The sequence below is a fragment of the Centrocercus urophasianus genome, unplaced genomic scaffold (assembly GCF_019232065.1).
Source record: "Centrocercus urophasianus isolate 14NV4802_14NV808 unplaced genomic scaffold, USGS_Curo_1.0 seq_26, whole genome shotgun sequence".
NCBI lineage: Eukaryota > Metazoa > Chordata > Aves > Galliformes > Phasianidae > Centrocercus > Centrocercus urophasianus.
The window spans coordinates 13,050,981-13,075,431 of NW_024884822.1; the positions used below are offsets into that span (position 1 = coordinate 13,050,981).

Consider the following 24,451-nt stretch of genomic DNA (forward strand, 5'->3'; position numbering starts at 1 on the left):
TGCCCCAACACTGCCTGTGGAAGCAGCTCCTTCACTGCTCATCTCTGCTCATGCAAAAGCACATGCAATGAAAATATGTCTATAAGAGAAATGCTATTTAGACAGACCTCTAAATAGTAACACAAAGGAGGGAGGCTTCCACCTGAGCACATTTGAGAGAATGGCTGCTTTTCCCTTTTCCCTTTTCCCTTTTCCCAGCAAGGAAGGATTAGTTGACGTAGAGTCAGCAACTTTATCCACCAATACTAAAAATACCCTTGAATGAGCAGTGGAAATGTGATAGCTGAAACACTCTGCTGTACTTTAGGCTAGACAGAGGTTGGTAATGGTATGATTTCTGCCCCAAGCCCTGCCAAGGGGCCCCTCCCACATGGCCCTCATTTCCACGGTGGCAGAGCTCTGCCAGCCCCAGCGCAGCACTTCTTCACCAGGTCTGAAGGGATCCTTGTCCTTTCTACCTCATTTGCATTATAACTTTGTCCCACGAGGCTGCAGACAGAGGTGGGACCTCTAACTCTGAAAATCCCATATATCTAGGCTGTGCCCTTTTCCTTGTCAGAGCATCAAAGGACTTTTGGATGGTTCAGCAAGAAGTTAGTCGTCCTCACGAAATCAGATGTGAGCAGCAGAAAGGTTTTCCTCTATGTTCCTTTATAATCCCTGCTAAAACCCAACTCAGGCTTTACTAGCATATTAATAGAGGCACAATAAATTCAAGGTGATGGCTTCAATGGGAGCTGCATACCAGCACCGGGCATCCTCAACTCACTCTGGGCAAAGAAAGGCCAGGCACTCTCAGCACCATACGGATGTTCCGTGAGGCAGTGAGCCTGGTGGCTGGTTAGCTAGCACAGCCCAATGGTTTCCCAGTGATACTACAACAAAACTGTCCAGACAAATCTCATTTCAAAAACCTCTCTTATCTCAGCCTATTCAAGTGGTCAGAAGCCTGATTGTAGATTAAGAGCAATTTGTTTTCTTTTGTGCCAGATTGATTTTCCATGAAAGCCCACACCAATTGCACGGGAAAATAATTCTACAGTTAATTTTTAAGTTATAATTTCAATGTTGACGATGAGAACAAAACGTATTTTCTTTAATGGCATGGTACACAAAGCTCAGCTGGAAGGCAAAGGCCCAGCAGTGATTTGTTCCCAAAATGTTCTTCAGAATAAATCTCAGAGAAGAACTGCAAACCTACAATTACCATCCCACAGCATAACCAAGAAATAAGACATGTGGTTCTTGCTTATCCAATTCTCTGGGAACACACCCCAAAGTGGAAGGACTTCATGGACCAAATGATCAGGTTTTGGACATTAGAAGCTAGAGCACGTGTAGAAGAGATGATGTGGCAAAACAGCCCTTTCATTGATGCTCCTACTCACAGGATTTGCTGTGATTTCCCACTAGTATCTCAGTTTTCTAGCTCTTTCTTCCAAAAAAAGTAATAAAAAAATTCTAAACCTTTATGTCATTTGTAAGATGGATGTACCACTAACTGTACCTGACTTCTACCTACAACATGAAGCTTGACATGCCTTACTTACCATCTGTTCCTTCTGCTTGCAAGATGAGGAATATTTCTGAGCTGCTTCTGTACATATGTACCAGACCCCAAACTGGCAGCGCCAAGCACCCAGCGGAAGGCCCAGGTTTGTTTTCAATCTCTGAGTCTCAGATGTCTCTTTAGACACCTGCAGAAGAATGAGCTTGAGCAGACAGTCGGCATCGTTTAAAAACTGATCATACTGCAGAGCACACAGTGAGAATAGTTCTCTTATCTCACCTATAATGTGTTCTAACCATCTTAAAATCAATTTAAAAGTCGTATGGGTTATAACACTGAGCAGTTATAAGCAGATGTATTTCTAAAACATGGGTTTGTATGAGCAGAAAAGGTTGACTAGTAACCCAGTTAAACCTTAGTTTAATTAGTCCTAAGTGCTGGAACATTGTCCTGAAAGCCATGCAGAACTGCCCCCAAAGGAAAGGAACCAAAAATCTCCTATCTGCTAGGTGGGGCCATCGGCTCCTTGAGAGAAGACATGGTGAGGAACCAAAACATCACCACCACCAGCACAAATGCCACACCTAGCACCTTCATTAAGCTTATCTGAAGGGGAAAAGTAGGTAAGAATGACATTTCTCTCCTTTCAAACCAAAGCAGCCATAATATTATGCTCACAAGTAAAGCATGAAATGGTTCAGACTGAAGTCGGAGGCATGTAGGAAGGCACTAATGAACAATTCCAATAACTCAGCTCTGTCCTTCTCCAAAATCTGTAGCTGTGAGCATCATCATCCCTGAGCACCCACCTTCGAGCCCGATCCTGTCACTCAGGAGGAAATGGTGCAAGTGCAGCTCCATGCAACGCCGCGGTTGTTCCATATCCTTCTGTTGGTGTGTGCTAAGAGCCTGGCTGGGCTCTTTCACAACCACACCTCCCAACTGTTGGATTAACGCCTCTGTTGCCCAACGCAGGAATCCCACCACCATCGGTTCACAGCCCTGTTGCCCAACAGGCCAGGCCTGCAGCTCCCTGGAAAAGACAGAGAATGCACTGAGAAGCCTGAACCACTGTAACACGAGCTTGAAAATTGTTTTGTTTTTTCTTTTTCTTTTTTTTTTAAGGCAGCTACGAGCAATGTGAAGTAAATTCTGTAACAAATGAGATGGGAAAAACTCAGAGACGGGGCCTTGGGGCAGCACCTGGCATTGCACCACCTTCTGAAGGGAAGTTCTGGGCTCTGCTGTCCTCTAACAGTTGTCTGGGGATTGAAAACAGGTGACAGACAGTAGCCATGGAAGTTTGTTGGCATGCACTAATATTGTTATGCAGACAGCTGTAGAGCTCTAACGAGTTCTGGAAGTTCCCAGTAGTTTAACCAAGATATGCAACCTAAGATCCAACAAATGTAGATGATAAGCTGAGGTGTGCTGAAGTCCAAGAGGGAGTGAGGGACCTGGGTCATGGAAAAGCACGAGCTCGCTCGTGATTCTCGGGTCATTTCTTGCTGGGAGGATGCAGCTCTCCATCTGAGCTCTTCAGTAGCTGGAGAAATGAAGGTGAGTAAGCCTGGAAAGATGCAAACAACATATTTATAGAAATACTTGTTTAGTGACTACAAGTGTGAAAAACAGCATTTCCTTCTGGCAGGACAGAGGAGAAAGCAGCAGGGATAAAATCACTGAAGTCGCTTGTAAAAATGCCAGGGAAGACCAAAATATTCCAAGGGGCTAATACTGGCTGTAAAAAAGCTTGGAAGCATGAGGCAGGAATTTGTCTCCAGCTGCTTGTTGCAGCTATTTTTGGGGGGAAAACACAACATGCAGATGCTCTTTGTCAGCTAGAAGCGCTCAGTAACATCTGTTTCTCCTCTGAACAAAACATGCAGGCCTTCCAGAGGTCACTGTCTCTTGGAGCTCTTTCCTCTTATGGGAAAGCTCCATGACTGCCCTTCTATAAGAAATATGGAAAAGCTGAACGGAAGGGACAATTAAAATACATTAATCAGCTTGCCTAACAGTTCAATAGCTGAAGTCAAGCAGATGCTAAATGAACCATTAGAAAACTAATGAGATTTTTTTTTTTTTAAACTCCATGTCAGTTACGCAATGCAACTGTGGCTTGCAACCATCCATTTCAGAATCTGAAGAGGTTTTAACAAGAACTTCACTGTCAAAAAACAGGGTTCCAGAGAAAAGACTCCATGGATTGATGTCCAGGCTTGGTGAAAATACCAGATGAACAGGAAGAACAGATTTCTATGCAAAAAGCATCTGCACTTGTTAGCTTAAGTGAATATGTGTACTAAAACAAACGTTACACCTACGTGTGTTCTCTGCTGTGCTGTTAGAAAGCTATAATGGGCACATACAGCTGGGGAGGATGTACTGGAACCAGCAGAGAAAGACAAACTGGTGCCCACAACAGACAATACATGGAATTTTGCCCATCCTCTCCCACTAGCTGAATCCTCTGGATCATATTCTTGTTCCTTATCATTTTTGGCCTGAGTGCGTCCTTGCTTGGGGAAGGAGAAGAAAAAGAGTTAAGAAATGGTTCAACCAAAGCTTCCTGAGAAGTGGGATTGTTCATTTCCATCTGTTAATGTGAGCTAAGACACCCATTGCTTTACCTGTCTTTCCCAACCAGCTCTAAAAAACCGTTATATTGTACAGATATCTCCAGTGCCTAATATGGCAACGTTGTCTGCTCGGAGTTGTAACACTTGGCTCAGGACTGATTGGCCAATACAACAGACTCACTTTGGAAAACACATAAATACTACAGAGATCTACTGTAGGACATCTTTGACTCGCTCAAAGGCACGAGATGCCAGCCCTCAGCCTGATCGCCCTGCTCAGCCTGGTGTCCACTGGTGAGTTGGTTTGTCTTGAATCTGTACAGACAGACACTAATCAATTACTGAAATTGATTTCAACGTAAAGCTAAGCTCTTTAAATCTGCTTCTATGATGAACTATAGTAGTGTTTTTACAGATAGACCTATACTGAAGTGCTTTGGTTTCACAGAATAAGTAGTTGGTATTATAGCAGAAACTAATATTAGAAATCTGTGTCTACAGCTTTACTTTCTTTTGCTGTATGTACTTTATCAAGACCCAAGGCTTCCAGGAAAGCAGTCAAGTATGCACAACGGGTTGCTTGATGTTCTTACAGCTGCAGTTCAGGGCATTATGAAAGCCCACAAACCATCATTTGCCTGTAATTAAGGAGGAAACCTCTCCTCTGTGGCAGAAGTCGTAACACATGCCTTCTATCTTAACCATTGCATTTTGTAGCTTACCACTTTCAGTTGTACAACACTAACACAACCCTATTTTTTTTTTCCTCCCACCCCGTTTTCCTCTTCTGCACGGGCAGTTTTCACCAGGCAGTGGGAGGTGCACCCTCCCCAGCAGCAGGGCAGGCACTGGGCGCAGATATGCAGCGGGAACCCTTTCAATAAAATCCGGGGCTGCGACAGATACGGCTGCGGCAATTACGGAGCCAGCAGGTAACAGGGTGGGCATTAAGGACCTGGAGCAGGGGGCGCATCGTGGCTTTCCTACACCAAGTGTTCACAAAGCAAGAATGAGATTTAACCAAGTTTTTAAAAGGCTTACTACTATTTTGCATTCTTTCTCCAAGATTTAAGGACAATACACAAAATCACCAGCAGTGCCTTTCATATATCATTCATTGATATTTCTGCTGCACTTCAAATGAAAGAGAGCTTCTCCATGTTTTCTCTTAGTTGCTTTGAGACATTGCTTAGCAATCTCACTGAAGGAAATCAGTGTGATTTTGACTAACAGATGTATGGGTAAAGAGTAAAGAAGAGAGATTACTATATATAAAATAGCAGGCTGAGTGGGAACAGCAATGGAAAGCATTCCAACGACTAACGTAATTCATCTTTGGTTCTTCTAAACCAGACTCTTAACTAGCAATCATCAATAGAGCTTACAGGAAGCCTTACAAATTACTTCACACAAGCTAAAGATCTGCAGCCACCACTGCCTCTGCATAGGCACCCTGTAACAGAGAAGGTTATGCTGTCCTAAAAAAGCACTCAGAGGCCCTTCCAGCTCAGGATATTCTGTGATTCTATGATCTCCAGCACAGAACTTAAGAACTGCTAAGTGAGAAAATGCCAAATATACAATTCTATTTGACATGGTGTAGATGCATGCTGGGGTGGAACAGGCGTACTCTGATGGTCTGGTGTCCCATGAATTTGGGAGAATTAAAAACATTCATTAGAGTTTGAAATTCTGCCCCCCTTTAAAGTGGACCACTACAAATACTCTGCAATAAGAATACAATTGAAACCACTAACTTCTCCCAATTTCACTGCAGATGTAAAACATTATGTTTCTAGAGAAGCTTCGTACATAGTCTGAGTGATTTACCTATTAGGCCTGACAGATTGCATAACTACTTAATTATGTCATCAGACAGGGTAAAGGAGAAAAGCACAAGGGCGTGGATGTCATCTGCACTGATGGATCAACAGTGTATGCTCCCTTCAGTGGCCAGCTCTCCGGACCCATTCGATTCTTTCATAATGGAAATGCCATTGATGATGGAGTCCAAATCTCTGGGTCAGGTAAGCAATAACAGCACATATGTCACAAGGCAGGCACAAGCAATCTTATTTACCTAAGATATTTCTGTGCCTCTTCAAGTCAAGCAGATTGCTGATTTAGTCTCTCTAGTTCTTATACTGAAGCACAACTACATTGCTGCTTAGAAATACCAAAAGCTCCAGAAGGATGCAGTCTTTTTCTTAGATAGAAAGGAAGAAGGGAGCTGAAAAACACATAGCAGAAAAACAACCCCAAGTCAAACAAAGGAAAAAGTAAAAACAAAGCATCCGAAGTCCTCAGTTTTGCTGAGAGGATATTTTCCAGTCCCTATTTTCCAACTTCCTCTTTCCTTTTTCTTCTTTTCTATAAGGATGTGAGTACTTTCAGGATTCTTGGTACCTTGACTCCATTTCTGCTTCACCACTGTAGCCCCCAGTAACAGACCAGTGAGGAAGATTTCTTGCACTCTGCCTCAACAGATGCAGCTGGTGTTTGACCTTCCTCTCCCATCTTTTCCAGGTTACTGTGTAAAACTGGTCTGCATTCATCCCATCAGATACCACGGCCAAATCCAGAAAGGGCAACAACTTGGAAGAATGCTGCCAATGCAGAAAGTGTTTCCTGGCATTGTCTCTCACATTCACGTCGAGAACTGTGACCAATCTGATCCTACTCATCTCCTCAGACCTGGTAAAAACAAAACAAAACAAAACCAAGCAACAAACATTTGAGGTTTATCATGAATGAAAATAAGTTTAATTACAAATTACAGTAATATCAAGCAATAGGAGTCTCCTCTATCATAGGGTCTCCTCAAGACATCTGTAAGAGAGAAGACACGCATTATAGCATAACAGGACCATAGAAAGGAAAGAACATGTTTTAGCTTACCATGCTTTATTTTTCACCCCTCAATGCCCTCCCATGGCACAGAAGCATCAAGTCCCAGCAAAGATAGTCAGATGTCTCTTTTGATCCTTCTAACTACTAGCAATGTTTCCAAAATTACATCTCAGCTAGATCAGACATAAAATTCGCACTTGAAAACAATCACCCTAAAGATTTCGGTGATGATGTAGAAAGACTTAAGGACTTTGATCCCATTAGTGTAGGCATAGAATAAGAAAAATCCAAATCTTCTCCTACCCCTCAGTTTTCCCTTTGGGTTTATAACTGTGATAATGGTGATCCCATGTTTTTTTTGCATTACTTCTGCCGTGAGCGTTCCCTTGGAAGCACGTTCTTTGTATCAGCCAACCCTAATTACAAAGCATTAAGATGTAGTTTGAGGCATTTGTTCCACTTACAATTCCAAACAGGTGACAAATTTTGTGGAGGATCAAACATCAACTGAACACTGCATGACTGCATGATGCAATTCCAGCATGTTCCTTCCTAACTAAAATGAAAGTTGCAAATGTGAAATACATTAAATAAAAACAACACTACCTTTATTTCCTGTTTCTATATTTCATAGATGTTTTACCACCCCGCCCACCATTCCCACAACACAATACTCACTGGGCAACATTATGTTCTGGGAATCCTACGAACGAGATAAGAGGCTGCGATAAATACGGCTGTGGATATTTTGGAGCTCCGAGGTACTTTGAACACGTGGGGTTTTATCATTGCTTTGTTGGGATAGAGTTGAACCTTGTTTAAGCTCTGAAAGTTTAGGTTGAACATAAGGGAACTCTCACTGCAGACGTCATGCAGCACAAGAATGGGTTGCCAATATTGTTCATGAAACCTCCGTGCTTGGAGGCATTGGGTTAGACAAAGCCATGCCTGACCTGGTGTTGTGAACAACCCGAGCTGAAGGTAGGGCTAAACATCCTCCACAGGTACCTTCCAACCAGCACTTTTGTAGCTCTAGAGTTCTATTTCAAAACTAGGGAGAAATAAGCCTCCACCCACACAGTTCCCAAAGCTGTAAATCTAACAGACTACGTAACATTAGCTTAGCTACCAAAAGAGAACGTCTACAAATTCTTCAGCCATGGTCAATCATGGCAGCACCATCTTAGTACTACTAACCTGTTTTCAGAACTTGCTAAGCGACCTCTCTCTGCATAATGGTAGGTCTGGCAGAGACTTCTCTAATTGTGTATTTGTTTTCAGACGCAATGGCAAAGGAGAGAAGCACAAGGGTGTGGATGTCATCTGTGCTGATGGTGCAACAGTGTACGCTCCCTTTTCTGGTGAGCTGTCTGGACCCATTAAATTCTTTCATAATGGAAACGCCATTGATGATGGAGTCCAAATCAGGGGATCAGGTATATAGCTGTTTTCATTTATTTTATTTAACAGTTCATTTTGACTCAAGTTCATGTAGGATACGTTCCCTCACAGGTAGTTGAGTATACCAGCAAAGCACACATTTCCAGCTGCTGTATTGCCACATTCAGAAATTTCTGCTCCTTTCTTAGCATACAAATATAAGTGTTCAGTCTTAAAGACAGTGAGGGAAGATCTTGCCTTTATGAGCTACTATTTAGTTTTCTCTCTACAAAGAGGAAAAAAAAGCTAAGAAGTTTGATTGGGCTGCAAATTGCATGAGAAAAAAATTAAAAACAGGGAGCTTGAGATGTGTATATTGTCTTCTTGCTTCAGCAGAGAGGAGAGCTTGAATTCTCACCTGTCCCTTCACTTTCCCTTCCCTAATAAGCCAGCAACTCCAACCACTCTCTAAACTTCTTACAATACTTTGGATATTATTGCATTTCCAAAATTGCTATCTCAGTGGAAAGGACAAGAGTTGTTCAAATAGAATTAATACAGGAGAACAAATGTACATCACCTGATTTTTTTCCTTCCTCTTCTTTTTAACCAGGCTTCTGTGTAAAACTGCTGTGCATCCATCCCATCAGATACAGTGGTAGGATTTCTAAGGGACAAGCTCTTGGCAGAATGTTGCCAATGCAAAGAGTATTTCCTGGGATCACATCTCATATTCATGTTGAGAACTGCGATCGCTCAGATCCTACTAGCAATCTTGAAAGGGGGAAACAGAGAAGAAAGTGAAACAGAAGTGTAAAAAGTTCTGAATAAATACATCTCAGCATTCAAATGCTGTTTTTGTTCTCACGTGGATGGTCTCTCTCAATGAAAGAAGGAAAACGTACTTTGCAAATAGAATGAAGTGTACACAGCAGGCACGACAATAGATTGCTGATGCAGTATTTTGAGCCTTACTTATTATTGTAAGGCCCAGCATCAACACCTCTGCCAGGTACCAGTGAGGTACTGATTTTTAAGTATTAGTAGTTGTGAATATTGTACCTTAGGCTAGCTTACAAACTTTACTGCATTTTGGAAAACAAAGTTACCGAAAGGAAGATTACTTCAGTTTTTGAAGGCATCTTAAACTGAGAAAAATTAGAGGGAAATTTACAAGAACATTCCAGAAGACAAAGATATTGTTTAGCGTTGTCATACTACGACTGATGCCTCTATAGATTGGCAAGAGGGACTCCAAAATAGAACATGAGATTTTGTTTGAATGGGTATTTGTGGAAAAAAAAAAAAAAACAAACAAAACCCAAAAAACGGGAAGTTAGCAATGACTCACAATAAGCTTTGTCAATGAGTCAGTCAAGAAACTTGGAGGTCAGCTTACCCCCTCATGTGGCAGAAAAGGTGCACTGCTGCAAGCTTCTTGCTGGAACTTGGACTTTCTGCAGTGACCCTACAAATCATCTTCATCCCTTAGGTGTAGATTCTGCACTTTACGTGGAGGTTTTTAGTTATTCAACATCCTTGCATTACACACTGAAGAGAGGGATGTTTAGAAGGTAGAAATAATACACGCATTGTACCACCAACACAACACTGAAATCTAACATTAAAACTAAAATTCAGCATTAACCATGTCAAGTGCTGCCTATAAACTGGTATTTCACATGAAGACTAATGAATCAATTTGGTTGATATTATCAGTTGGTCTTCCTTATTCATTCATATTCGTTCTGAACAAATATACCAAAAGAAGTCACCGTATTAAGATTTACTTCGCTAATAAACACAGGCCCATTTTCAAGCTTGGAACTGGAGCAATCCAACATCAGCAACTTCACAGAAGAGCTGCTCCATTAACAGAGAAAGGGACAATATTCAAATAAGCATTTTAAAGTTCCCCCCTCGTGTTTCATTTCTGTATATAACCACTAGAGACTTGCACTTCACTAATTCATTAGTGAATTCCATCATGTTGGCTACAGGGACATACAGGACTCCAGAACTACTCAACCCTCTAAAAGATTTGCCAGCATATCTAAAACTCTACTTTGAGGCACAAATGTGAAAGGACAATTATTAATTCCCTGTTACTCCAACAGCTCCACTACCTCTCTAGGTTTGTCATGTTAGAAACGTGACACATCTCAACCTAAAGGGAAGATAAGCAGTGCAAGAGACAGATAAGAGTCTGGGATCAGTGCAGGTATTAGATCAGTTTATTATGTTTACAGTTAAAGCAAATCACACATCTTAAACCAAGAACTGCTTGGAAATACCTCGGTCTTTTTTTCAATCCCCTGACTTATGGAAGCAAATGCTTGGGTAGTAAGTGCTAGTAACCAGAGCCAGATGCTTCTTTTCTTAATTGTGCAACAAGCAATAATACATTATTGATTTAGACATGCATTATATGCTATTGGAATTCCTTTAGCTTGTAACTGTGAACAAGTCTGATCAAAACAACAGAGGTTTAAGCCTCTATTTTTTTTTTCTTAACTGTAGAAAAGTATAACCATAGAAGAAACTATTTGACATTTTATCAAATGTGACAAATACCACCAGTAAATTAGATGTAGACTTCTTATTACAAATAGGAATATAGTAATGCAGTATGAAAAAAATTACAGAAAAATTTGTATACTACACATTTCAATTCACAAACTGTGCAAAAATGTTATCGCAAAAATACATACTCCACATCAACTCCCTATTCCTTTCCACTGTAAAGAAAAAATCTTCATCAAAAAAGCAATTAATAACAAATAGTAAACAGTCTCACAATCCCTCCCAAACCAGAAGTCTCAGCATCTCCTCCAGCAATACATAACTAGAAATCAGGGCTTACAGCACAGCTCTATACAAGAAAGGCAAGACAAGACTCCTGAAAGTCATTTCAGCCTCTAACAGGCAATTTTTTTTGAAATGCTCTAAACCCTTGACTCCAGAAAGCGATTAAAGACAATTGCATTCCATTGATCCTTCTTTTCCACTAGCCACATACCTGAGATTCTTATCTCTTAACAAAAAGAGCCCAGAGCAGCATTCAGATGTCAACTTTTGTAATCAAAGATACGAACTCTCAAACTCAGAAGTGCTTTGTCATTCTTCCAAGCAATCAATCTACTGTTAAATTCGTTAACTTCAATGCAATCTCTTCTCCACCCACTTAATGCATGAGATAGAAAAACAACATACTGTACAATGCTGTCTCTATAGTTTAGCTAATCTGATAAAGTGACTTAAAGTGCAACTGAAGATCTGAAAGCGTTTTTTGTTGTTGCAGAAACTCATTTACAACATTTTAATACACTGTCAGGAGTTTAAACTAGATTATATTTCAATAACCTGGGCTGGTGTTTTTTATGTACAAACTTTTACATGTGTAACAAGAATGTTTTGAGAAACAGCTGCATAAAACTTCATGACAAATAAAAGTCTTAATGAACTCCAAGTTATAGCCAGCTTCCCATAAAGTTAGCTTTACCCGAGGAGAAAAATTTCTCTTCTATTATTCTGACTACAGCAGAAAGACTTAAAGACAGACATGAGAAAGAAGTTCAATTTGAATGAAACATTTAAACTGGAGCTCCGAGAACCTCAAGTTGACTGAAGTATGAAGCACCTGTAAACCAGACCTATTTTCAGTGTCAAGTACACTTAATCTATTTTAATATGTCATTAACATTCTTGAATATCTTACTGTTACTCTACTAGAGCTAAAAAAAAAAAAAAAAATCAAATATGAAAATAATTTTTCACATTTTGTTTTAAAAAAATCTTTATTTGCATAGAAAGTAACGCCCTGATTTTACCTGTCTACCCACAGATGAAGAGTGTTTACCATGTTGGCATCATATCAGGAAACCACATTCTTCCAAGGTGTTTGGAGACTTCCAAATGAAGTCGATCTAAGCTATAATCATTATCTGGAATCAGTACCTCCTCCATTATAGAGAGCTGTGTGAGCCTGCCTCCACACATCTTCACAAATTCGATAAAACCCCTGCAAGTTACTTCACATTCCCCAAGTCCCATTGCTGTTAAGTTCTTACAGCGCTGAGCAATCTGAATAAGTTCATCATCCAAAGGTTGAAGTCCATTAGCACACACAACCAACTCAATTAACCTCGGGCAATTCAGGCCAATACGACCTAGCATTGCTTTGCTTACTGCACGACCAAAGTAAAGGTGCGTAACAGGGGTTTCCTCTCTGAAGAAAGCATCAAATTCTTCTTCATATAGGAAAAAATACATCACAATGTTGACTTTGGGGGAGTGTTTAACAAAAGCATCCCAGCTTTGCTTTTTAATAGTGTGAAATTCAACCTGTCCAGGATTTTCACTCACAACGTCTATGCGAAGGTGCTCAAGGTCCACGTGTTTTTCACTTGAAAGAGCCAGCAACAGCTCATCACTCAGTATGTAGTAGTTCAGGGCCAGCTCCTTAAGTCCATGACACTGGTCAGCAACGCAAAGAACTCCTGAGAAACAAAAGAAACTGATCTGTAAAATGACAAGTGAACATAAGCACAGCAGTGTGCTGCAATGCTCAAGCAAATACTATGTCTACTGACTTGAATGCTCATGCCTGTAACAAAAAAAAAAAAAACAAAAAAAACCCAAAAAACCAAAGTATGATAGAAGTTCAGAGTATACTTTCATGGGGTTTTGGCCACAAATAGTTATCAGCAAGGTCTGGTAAGATCCAGCTGAACTTGCCACTGTTCTTTCCCAGAGCTCATTCCTTTAGCACTTATCTGAGAGCTCTTTTTAAGTGAACATCAGCGGCCAAGTTGAACTTGAAAGCTAAAACCTCCCTGAGCTAAGACAAATAACACACTGCTCTTGATCTGTTGGAACAGGGTTCACAGATTAAATTGCCTTTTGTGGATGAATACAGGAGAAAGACTAAACCAGCTTTCCCTTTACCTTGCTCCAGGGTTTCAGGAGAAAGGTAACTGAAGGTCCTTTGAGCTTCCCATCTAGAGCCTTTCAATGGAATCAGCCATTTGCCAAACAATATTTAAATGAGCAAGTTCATGCTGCTAGATCTGGGCACAGGAGGACACTATAGAAATCGAAAGACTCTTCCTCTTTTACTATTAGTTTTAAAATTCATTTACTCCTTCTGTTTTTATTAATAAAACTTTGAAGCATTAACTTTTTTTTGCTCAGTAAGTTGAACTCACAGCATTTTGCAAAACAGTTATTCATAGTTGCTTTCACATCCCTCAGCCCATCAATTAGTAATAAATTCATCTGGGATTTTGCACATACAATCCCACAAAACATCAGTTCAATTTACAAGGTTGCACATTTACACAGACCGTCTAAATACAGTACATGAATAATTGTATCAAAAGTAGGTCTCAACTATTGTTTTATGTTGCCTTTCTACTATATTTTTCATGCATATTCACTACTCACCAGCAGGTGATACATGAGGACAGCTGCTCATTTTAAGCAGTTTTAAAGTATCACTGTTGTTAGCAACAAGAACCTTCAAAGAAGGATCATCAAGTGGTGTGTCATCTATCTTGATTGATGATAATGACTTGGAGTTTACAAAAACTACTGTCAGTGCTGAAGCAAAGTGAGCCTGTTTGAATGAATTGAAAGAGGAAAAAAAAAAGTTTTATGAAAGACAGGAGGAGCTTCATCGAAACTTTAGGTTTTGCAAGCATAAAAACTTCAAAAATAATTACTTCTTAGGTATCCCCTTTATTGTGTAAAGAATATATGCTTATCATTGTTTAGATTAATTTTTCTTGAAATATGATTTCTAAGTTATATTTTATTAAAAATAAATTAAAAAAAGAATAGAGTACCTTAGAGACATTCATGAAGCTTGGTTTTGCTGTAGAAATCAAACCCAGTGTCTTGATAGAACAGTTCACCAACTGAGAAAGGATGTTACAGGCTGCTTCTGCTGACTCAGTACTACTATCAACCTGCACAAGCAATTTAAAAATCATTAAGTTATTCTTTACTACATTTCAGAAAATAGCATCACTGATGGCCAATACTGCGAGGTCCACAACCACTCAAGCTGCACCACACCAGGCTTCATTTACCACAAAAACAGGAAAGGAACAATAATTGGAAATTTCAAGACAAGAAAGAGTTTAGGAAGGTCAGTAGTAAAAAATATTTCCAAGTATTGACAGTTCTTTCTAATATGAACAGACCCCACAGATCTAGGCTGTCTTTTCAGATAAGCTCAAGCCTATCCAAATAACTACAAGTAGTGCCAGTCTGATCAACAATGGTACAGATGTACTTTAAGTAAAATTTCCAGACTTTTAGAGCAGAAACAGAGTTAAGATCTAGACATCCTCAGCAAACTAAACCATTTTGCCTGCATGGGGAAAGCTTTGCATCTCAAATAATGAACTGATTCCTCATTCAGCTGTAAGATCAATGACCAACTTTGGACAAATCCCCATCTCATCTCACATTCCTCCTTTTTAATAGCCAAGATGACAGATAGTTCCAATACCTGAAGAAGCGAGGCATAATTAAGTGCCTGGAAAAGGGCACAAGCTGCAGAAACAGATATTAGATTGCCAGTTCACTATCATCTGCTACCTGGTATGCAAAAGTAAGAGGTATTTAATAACTCATCATCCATGGATCTCCAAACATCAAACTCCTAACACTGCTGACAAAAAGCAGCTTTGGATTTGTATCCAAGTTTTAGCATCAGATTTCTTCTACTTTTCCTTCATAGATATGACTATCTCCTCTTAACAAGTGACTATAAACTGTTAACAAAGCAAATTCAATTTCAACAATGATCTTCTCAGATAAACTATTAGTAAACCCACACCAACTAATCAAATAAGATCAAGTTCATGCACTCCTGAGACTACTAATATAACCTTCCTTTAAATCAAGGTTACTGTTACTTCACTACATCCTTGCTTCTTGAGCACCTGAATATACATGGAGAACATCTTCCCCCCATTCACATGAATTTTAAAATTTCAAGTTGTTCTTCACAGTACAGACAGTTTTGCAAAATTACACACATAAGACTTCAGTTCACTTCCTCCAATTCATCAATGTGTAAGAAATGTTTATCCACACAACAATCTGCTGAGTTCTCAGACTACCACCAACACTGGAGCAGAGAAACTCTGCAGCATATTCTGAAAAACGTAATTTAATCTTCAGTGCAGTATCACATAACGTTAGCTCTTCCCTTACTTTGCAGGGATTAAAGTGTAGAAATCAGAAAGAAACAATGAGTATGTGTGAAAAACAAGCTGTTCCAGTAACTGTCTTTTTAAATATAACACTTCACAGGGATAACACTTGAGACCACCAACACATACGATTTGATTCTCCGTAGGCAGAGAAGCTGCATACATCATGCAGAGCAATGTGACAAAAAAGCCTCCGTTCACCCCAGACTTTACCTTGAAGCTGACATACTGCAGATGATCAGCGTGCCTCTTGATGATCTGCTGAATTAGATCAGGATGAGTAGACTTCAAGTAAGAAGTAGCCGGCTGGCTGAGTTCAAATTCAAATCTCCTCCAGAGATCTGGGATGTGAAAAACTTCGTTCCACCTTCGGCAGACGGACGATGCCCTGGCTCGATCTACCAAAGGCAGGAACTGGAAAATGCGCAGAATAACGTGGTGTGGAAGGCTTCCCCAGTCTATTGAGGCATGGGGGTCAGACTCACTAAAGGCTGACCCATATAAGCAAGTTTTCTGTTTTTTGCTTCCCTGTGATGTTTGAGGAACTGCGTTTTCATCCGTAACTTTCTGCCTAGCTCTCTTCATCATGAAAGTTTCAGGCACTGGACCAACCCAATGTATTCAGATTGTGCAAGAGTCTTGAAAGTCCTCACGTGCAGTAGATCTCTAGAAAAATAAAGAAATTAGGGAAGAAAGGCAATAAAGACAGGGAAAACACGGTAAGAGATAAATAAACCATGTTACTAACCTGCCATTTTTGCTATTAAAAACTTGTGTCCATGTGTTAATGTCTAGCATATAGACACGAGCAAGGACCTTGCTTCTCAACACCGTTTGCACAAATTATTCTACTAGATTTTGGTATAAACAAGTTAAAAAAAGTTCCCTAATTTACCAGGTGCAGTTTAACCTGTTACTACTTGAGAGTGTATCGACCATTTTGTGGAAAAGTAGTATTTAAGAGCAATATACTTTAGTAAGAGCAAATTAGATACCTTTAAGCAAATCTCAGACTACAAGAATTCTAACATCTACAGAAGCCAATTCCCAAGAACTTCCTACAAGCAACAACAAACATTAACATGTGTGCCTCCAGAAGAATCCAATTCAATACTTTTGCTCACCTCCTTCACAGACCTTTTAAAAGACAAAAAACAAAAACAGCTGCCAAACATAGAAAAGCCTGCACAACTAACAGCAACAACATACTCCACAAGCCTGTGAGCAAAACAAGAGCAAGAAGTAAGATTCTCATGCTGGTTTTTTTTTGGCAGATAAGACAGTGATCTCACAACACAGCAAAGTACAGTACTCCACCAAACAACCTTTGTCATCTCAACCAGGGATTAAAGAAGGGCAGGAAGAGTTTCGATTTCATATTCTGGCACAGGGCAGCCTACCTAAATCCATTCAACACTGAATTCTATTCTGCAGTTCATCCTCAACAGTTTTAACTGTTTCAAGAGCTGCTTTGTTTTACAGTGGGCTGAGGACCCTTCCCAAAGGCTCTGCTAATTACACATTCAGCCTGATCTCCTATCTGCAACCAGCCTGAAGGGAAATTTTGCATTACTTTACCATGTACTCCTCACAAATCAACAGAACACATCTATTTTTGGTTGAACTGCCTTTCCACGACAACCCTCACAGGATGCTTTTTCTGGGATTCAACTCTACTGAATGTTATTTCTCCCCTCTTTAAGCATTAAATAAAGAAACTAAGAAATAACACTGGTTCTAATTCTTACTCCAGTTTATTCATTTTTTCTGATGCATTTCCAAAAATAAAATGTAGCAATAAGAATAAAGATCTGGTAAATTTCAAATATTCACAGACAAATTTAGTCTGATGTTCACATTTTCTTTTATTCTACCCCTTGAGTTCTTTGGTTTATCATGATTCTCAGGCAGCTGTAAAGCCCACTGACTTACACACTTTTTTGCTCCTAAAGGCCACACATCACAAAACGAGTGAGGTCTTTGGAGATCACTGCTCCACGGACACAGAAAATATCCATCTTGTAACACCACACTAACCCTGTAACACCACACTAACCCTTGACCTCTGCCCAATGCAAGCCTCTTCTCTGCTCTCTCTGACAGGATATTAAAAAAATCACATATCTGCATTATCTTGCACTTAAGAAGAATATAAGTGTTTGCTCTCAGCTCTTAAAAGAGAGCAACTCAATCACAGTTCTGACTTCAGTATATTAAATACCCAAAATGTTGGACTAAGTTAGAAGCACAGCATGTATTTGACATTTAGGGTGAAACTTTTCCTTAGTATCTCATGATGGAAAAAAAAAAAACAAAACAAAACAACCCAGGAACACTCATCAAAAGCCAGACCACCCTGTCGAAAATGCTGATATTTTCCACAGCTCACACATCCTGATCTGCAGGCTGTTGAGGTGACTGACATACAAGTGTAACAATCCACTCTTATGAAAAAGAAAGCACACGCCTCCTTTGAGAAGAGAGGAAGGAGAGCCTACACAACTCAGAGCTGTTTGCATGACCAGCTTCTCTAATGCTTGACCTAACAAACTGTCTCAACCACCAAGGAATTTATTCCAGCAGAAATTTTCACCTCAGTCTCTTTAAGGCTACATTTACGATAGAAACAAGTAATACCCACAGAGAAATAAGTATTAACACTGCATTATATTTAATAACTGGATCTGTTCTTCCCTGAATAGACACATGCCTTACGTAACAACTGGGGAAAGCCTGCAACTCAGAGAAAATGGTGAGTGGTACGCATACATTTCAACATACCCTGCTTCAAAACAAAGCAGTATTTCTACATTAGTATCACTTATGTAATGAAGATGAAAGCTCAGCATGAATAAGCACTTTGCTACTACCATTATCATCCACATAATTCAAATTGTCATCTACGTGACAACGTTTTATGACTTTTGAGTTCTTTAAGTCACACAATGAACAGGCATTCCAAAGTATTACAGGTGGATGTAGTAATCAACAGTTGCATAATACACACTCTCTCTTTCAGTTACTGGTAGCTGAGCTAAGTTTAGTTTGAATCAATTACCATCTAATTTTTTTCCCTCCTCTCTACTTTGAAGGTGCTGAAGAAACCAGCTATTTTCTAAAACTGAGATCAAGACAAAAAAAATTAAATGCTGTTGCCTGAGAAGCATTTCTATGCTTCTGCTATTCTCATGCCTATCTATAGCATCTCAGTAGAATGTTAAGTCCTGAAAACAAGAAATAAGGGTTCACTTTCTTTTTAAACTTTCTTGAGCTTCAGAAGGTGCAGCTTTAGCTCCCACAAAGAGGTCCTGACATAGAAAAAAAAAAAAACCAGAAAAGCCACCATTCCCCCACCCCAAAGGCCAGGCTATGCATGAGATTCAGTACATCCAAAGACCAAAACGATGTGACAAGGCACAAATGGTACATATAATATACACACTCTCAGTGACAGAGAGTGGCCACAATTTGTCCTTGTTGCTACATACCTTTAACACTGATAATTCTGCAAGTTTTACCTTTAGTACTGCAGTACGTTTTAATGCAGCAAAATTACACTGTCCTACTTTGCAAGATCAGCAAAAAGTTCCACCAGTTATCTACAACAAAGCTTTCACCACAGGTGAAGCCCTAATATTCACTATGAAGGTGTAAATGCCTATTTTGTTTCGAGTACCTGAATGAGGAAAAGTAGGTGAGATGATGATTGTTTCTATTTCAGAACTTAATTGAAGTAAATAATAGTTCCACGTGACATAACCAGGCTAGTAGTCAATGAAACACGTACATGCACACATACCTCCAAAGAATGTGGAAGTTCCTGTCAAGTTACCAGCACCTTTTTGGTATCTGAACATCCATCCCACTGTTGAGTCATCCTGTATGTGTGCAAGGATTCCTTAACCAGAAGGCAGGGATGGGTCCCAAAAGATGAACTGACCTGCGAAGCCATTGACCAAAAAAACAAAACTGTTCTGCAAAGTTTGGGAGACCCAAGGGAAGGACTAAGGTCAGTTTTGGAACCAAGACTGAGAGGAATAGTACACTGTGCTGTAAGGCAGATATGGCAGCAGAACAACAAAAGTGGAAAGGAAATTAGTTCTACCAAATGTCATCTGACAACTATCATCTAACTAATGGAAAGGTGCATGTGTTAGCATAAATCTAGATTTAGCATCACCTACAGTTTTATCCACATCAGTGCTTTTATGCAGCAAGAAAACACTTCTGAATTCTTGATTTGTATATATGTGTGTGTATATATATATATATATATTTTTTTTTTTAGGAAGTTATGCACCTAAATAATAAGTACTGTTGTCTTTTTTTTCTGCTCACTGTGTACAATAATTAAAGATATAACCCCTAGTATTGTAAGATGTAAGGACTTTTAGTTTAAAATGCTATTCAGTTGTACCATAAAAGTGTGCTTACTGCACCACTATAAACATGACAGTAAAACTACTTTGGCTAATTAAACTCTATGTGAAGAAAAAGACACTGATGTATGAATGGATATGCTCCCATCTGCTAATATATGAATAACAGCATGAAGGAGTATCTTGGTCTGCTGTAAGGTATACCTGAGACCTCCAAAATCAGTTACCCATTGGACAGTATTTGAAGAAGTTTCAATGGAAAGTTATAGGAACAGCTACACCCACCTGGCTAAACTACAATAGGTTCAAAATGAAAACAAAGATTTAAAATCTGAATGGCATTACAACATTAGGATGCTTTCAAAGCTGTCTCTTCAACTAAAAATAAGATTTCTAGTAGATTTTTATTGCTAAACTTTCTAATAATTCTTTTAAAAACCAGAGACATCAGACTGTCCTGAGTCCTAAGTCATAACATCATCTTTTAAAAACTACACAGTTAATATCAGCCTTATAATTTAACACAGACACAGCACGTTTTAGATACAAACACAACAGAGCAGCAGCCCCTTATCTCTTAAGCAAAACCAAACTCAAACGCTAAATGCCTTGCAAATAACGTTGCTCAGCTCGCTCACAGAAGAAAATTCAAGGCCTGTACAATCATGTTCATAATTAGAGTTGATTTGCATTTACAGAAGCGTGTGCAGATGGCACACCTGGAGAATTTTGTAATTTATGGTGGCCTTGTGTTGCACATAGGATTTACAGGTACTGCATGTACCCTGCTCACCACGGGCCTCCTAACTCTGCATGGCACATACAGATCACATTCATTTGCAGAAGTGCTTTCAGTGGCTAACACAAAAGGCAGATTCATAATGACGTGTGTGAACAGAACACAAATGACAGCAGAGAGAACAAAACACTGAATGCAGTTTAAAGATTTTAGGCAGAAGTTAATTAAGGGTAAGTTTATAAACCACACGGAGTACTTCGAAGCAGCTTTCTTACCTGAAGAATGCTTCCAAGTGACAACAGGCAAGAAATGAATGAACTGATGTAGCTGCAGCCATGGGGCACTCAGAACCATCTGTCTGCTTTCCTCTCCTGTCCAGATAAAATGCCAAAAATGAAAATCTTTGGTAATTAAAACAAAAACCTACAAGTACATCCCATACAAAAGTAATAGGAATTGGATTTTGATTTAAACATTTTCTTGCTAACAAGAATGGTCTCTGAGGAATCATCTTGACACAAAGTAACTTGCCTCACATTGCAAATACTGTTACTGATAGAACTGTGAGGTCAGGTCAAGCCCAAAATTGATGTGAAACAAGTGTTGCAACTGCATTTACATTGTACACTGTCAATAGTACAGTGTAAACAGCATGCTTTCAATATTTGCATTATAGTTACTATTAATTGTGAAGTCTGTTAAACAACACTGCCTGTAACTGTTACAATAATCTAAGAGTGGTGGAAAATAGAGAATTAAAAAAAAAAAAAAAAAGCACACAAAAAATACTTTTTCTGCCTTTCTTTATTTCTTGGCAAGGCTATCAGCCCAGGGATCTATATGACAGATGACCTAAATGCAAGCATTCACTTCTACCACATGGCACAGCTTCCTACCATCAACCATGCCAGCAGCATGAAGTCACCACCCAGTCCAGCCCTTGGCACACAGTCACACAGCAAGGAGCAGTCCATGAACTGCAGTCCATCATTAACAAATCTCTCAGCCTGCTGCCTCCTCCTCCCTGTTTAAAAGTTCCCAGGGAGCAGTGACAGCCTGCCCAAGCTAGCAGGTCTACCGTCACCTACCATATCAGGGCGTTTATTTTAACAGCCCCTTATATCCCTTCAAGCTGCTTGCTTTTAATACATCAAGAAGTATTCAGAGAAGTTTGTGTTCCATTGTCTTTCATCATAAACAGTCACTAAGCTTTACACCCAAGCACATCGCTGAACTGCTTTTTATAAAAGCACTCTCAAAACTGGGCCCTTCTCACACAGATACTTTGATCTTCATCAGGAAAAAAAAAAAATAACCTACCCCTCTATTCTATCTCTGGATTTCAGTATTTGGCAAACCACAAAGATTTAAAACTTTCTACTTTTAACAGCTGAGTACATCCTACTAATTACAGACCGTAACTAAGTGCTCATGAAGCAAGCTCCTCTTTAACAGAGCTGCTCGAGAGCTACCCAAATTATTATCAAAGATAAACAGCAGCAGCAGAGTTGAAATACTCGATAAACTGATGGGGTTCAGCAAGTCTAGTCACACCCTCATTCAAGTAGAGGAAAATACCAAATACAGGTGCACTAGTCCACACAGCTGTTTTCCACTATAAACACTTTTGACTTCAATGTATGGCTGTTGAAGTCCGCTGCACAGTGGCACGTTATCCTACCAAAACAAACCCAAATCCATATTATCAGCAGGGATCCTGGAAAGTTCAAGGTCAATAGCTGTTTTTTCAGCTTATCCTGGTAACAGAACCACAAACTTCTGCTAAAATTCAGACTTGCAAAAGTCTTCCACGATAAGGGATTCCAAGCAGGGGACCCCAAGAAGTGGCAAGCAGTGGCTTAGTTAAGCTAGCAGCTGTTCACTGTTTCCCATGCTCAAACATCAGTTGCAAAAAAATAAAAATAATAAAAAAGAACCCACATCACACGTGCAGGCCACATAACTGCTTTCTCAATTTAAATCCCACCTGCAGTTTTTAACGCCAAGGCTCAATTGCAATTGAAAAAATAAAATAGCATAAAATAGATTTTCAATAGAGATGCTAAAAAAAATTGGATGCCAGTTTACAGATCTGCCCTTACCAGCTGAAATACCTGCCACGTTAATCAAATAGCCTTCAGGAAATCACGTTTTGATAGCAATGTGATCATTCTCAGAACATTAGAACCGGCCTGGGAAACAAGAACAGGTACTGCATGCAGGCAGTGCCACAGAGCTGCTGAGATGGGTGACACAGCAGAGGGCTGAACTGCTGAGTTCTGGCAGAGCACAAAGAGATCAGAAACGTATTTCAAGCCTAAAACTCAGAAGATCCACCCACCGAGTGCAGTGAGGTCCGAGATTAAGCTTTTCCTTCGTTTAGGACACAGCAGCCTTTTTACGGGTGGGCGTGGGGAGCATTTCTGCTTCTGAGCAGGATTGTTTTCAATCAATCCTCATCTTTCTCAACCTCAGCTGTCTCCTCAGGGATTTACCACTTAAAAATACGCTTACGACAAAGCCTTGGAGACCTAAAAACAACAGCGTTCAGTTGCATTCGAGCGTTCGCATTAGCTCTAACTGCAGAAATACAGCTGTACCGCCACTTGAGCGTTATCTAGGTGGCGAAGGCTAGCTGTGCGAGCTCGACTGCTGCGCCGCTTTAAAAATAAAGCAGCTCTCACCTCAACACCCCCCTTCCCAACTGCGAACAAACCCCAAGACGTCCTTTCTTTTCCTCAGCGACACACCCAGAACCCCACAGCTCTTCACAAGAGCTCTCTCCGGCAGCCTGGCAGCTCCCGTCAGGCTGAGCCGACAGCTCCGGGCAGGCAGAGGCCCGAGCCCCGCCGCCAGAGCCAACAGCCGCGCGGCGCCGAGGGTCCCCAGCAGGCCCGGCCGGGTACCGCTCCCCAAGCCCGCTTCCTTCTCCTCCCTCCCGGTCGGGATCCCCACAGCCCCCTTCCCCGCCCCGCAGCTCACCGCCTCCTCGCGCGGCTCCTCGCACGAGCAGGGTCGCAGAGAAGCCCCGAAGCTCGCAGCCAGCCCAGCGACCTGCCCACGCCGCCGGCCGAGAAGCGGAGGGAGGGGCCGACGCCCGCCCAGCCCCGGCACGGCGCGCAATGCGCAAGCGCGCCTCAGCCCCGCCAAAATAGCGGCACGTGATGCGGCGACTCCATTTCGCGCCCGGCGAGCCTCGCCTCGCTGGTAAAATGGGAGGGCGGGAGGCGGTGGGCGTACAGGCGGCTTTGCTTGTGTGCCAGCTGTTCTGTGTGCTCCCCCATTTCCCACTCACAAGCAGTAAGAGTGTTTCTTTCTCCCAGCTGGGTGGAGACTGAGATCCCTCCATAAGGAAAGATGTGTCTCCCAGAACTGACAGAAAGCGTGGCCACCTCGCTTGAGGTCTTGGATTTCTGCTTGCAAAAGCTCCCCTTTAATTCAAGACCTAAAGTGTAATGAGCAGCAGATTTTATTTGTACGGATGTGCAGCATCATGTTAATCAGCATTTCTTTGTGATCGTTGGAGCATCTGAGTTATCGGATATTTGTTAATACAAAACGCACACAGCAGATCTCCTGGCTCTTGCACAGAGCAATGAGTAACAACAAAACCTCTATAGCATCGTAGAAAGAGATAACAATAAATGTGCTCAAGGTGTTTCGGTGGTAGATTTTTATCTCCCTCTGTAATAGCAAAGCTGTGAAAATGCAACTGTTGGTGTGATGCTCAAGTAAGGCTTCTTCAAACCAATCTGGGAACCAGAAATAGAGCTGGTTTCAGGGCT

At 40.6% G+C, this 24,451-nt stretch overlaps 2 protein-coding genes across 4 annotated transcripts; one reads left to right on the forward strand and one right to left on the reverse strand.

Annotated features, from left to right (window-relative positions):
* Positions 1-4,330: 4,330 nt before the first annotated feature.
* On the forward strand, positions 4,331-9,172 carry LECT2 (leukocyte cell derived chemotaxin 2). The gene is made up of 7 exons (XM_042826097.1): positions 4,331-4,386; positions 4,892-5,024; positions 5,968-6,119; positions 6,619-6,789; positions 7,577-7,703; positions 8,224-8,378; positions 8,936-9,172. Exons 1-7 carry the CDS (start codon positions 4,341-4,343, stop codon positions 9,124-9,126), a joined length of 975 nt encoding a protein of 324 aa, XP_042682031.1. The 5' UTR covers positions 4,331-4,340; the 3' UTR covers positions 9,127-9,172.
* A 1,362-nt stretch (positions 9,173-10,534) lies between these two features.
* On the reverse strand, positions 10,535-23,739 carry LOC122164449 (F-box/LRR-repeat protein 21-like). Of its 3 annotated transcripts, XM_042826490.1 has the most exons (8): positions 23,649-23,739; positions 23,008-23,197; positions 20,942-21,037; positions 19,348-19,488; positions 15,762-16,214; positions 14,169-14,291; positions 13,768-13,939; positions 10,535-12,821 (listed from the first exon to the last, which is right to left on the reverse strand). In XM_042826490.1, the coding sequence occupies exons 5-8, from the start codon at positions 16,134-16,136 to the stop codon at positions 12,178-12,180; spliced, it is 1,314 nt and encodes a 437-aa protein (XP_042682424.1). In that variant the 5' UTR covers positions 16,137-16,214; positions 19,348-19,488; positions 20,942-21,037; positions 23,008-23,197; positions 23,649-23,739; the 3' UTR covers positions 10,535-12,177. The 3 variants fall into 3 exon arrangements, with proteins under 3 accessions (XP_042682424.1, XP_042682425.1, XP_042682426.1); XM_042826491.1 differs by lacking the exon at positions 23,008-23,197; XM_042826492.1 differs by lacking the exon at positions 19,348-19,488.
* Between the last annotated feature and the right edge of the window lie 712 nt (positions 23,740-24,451).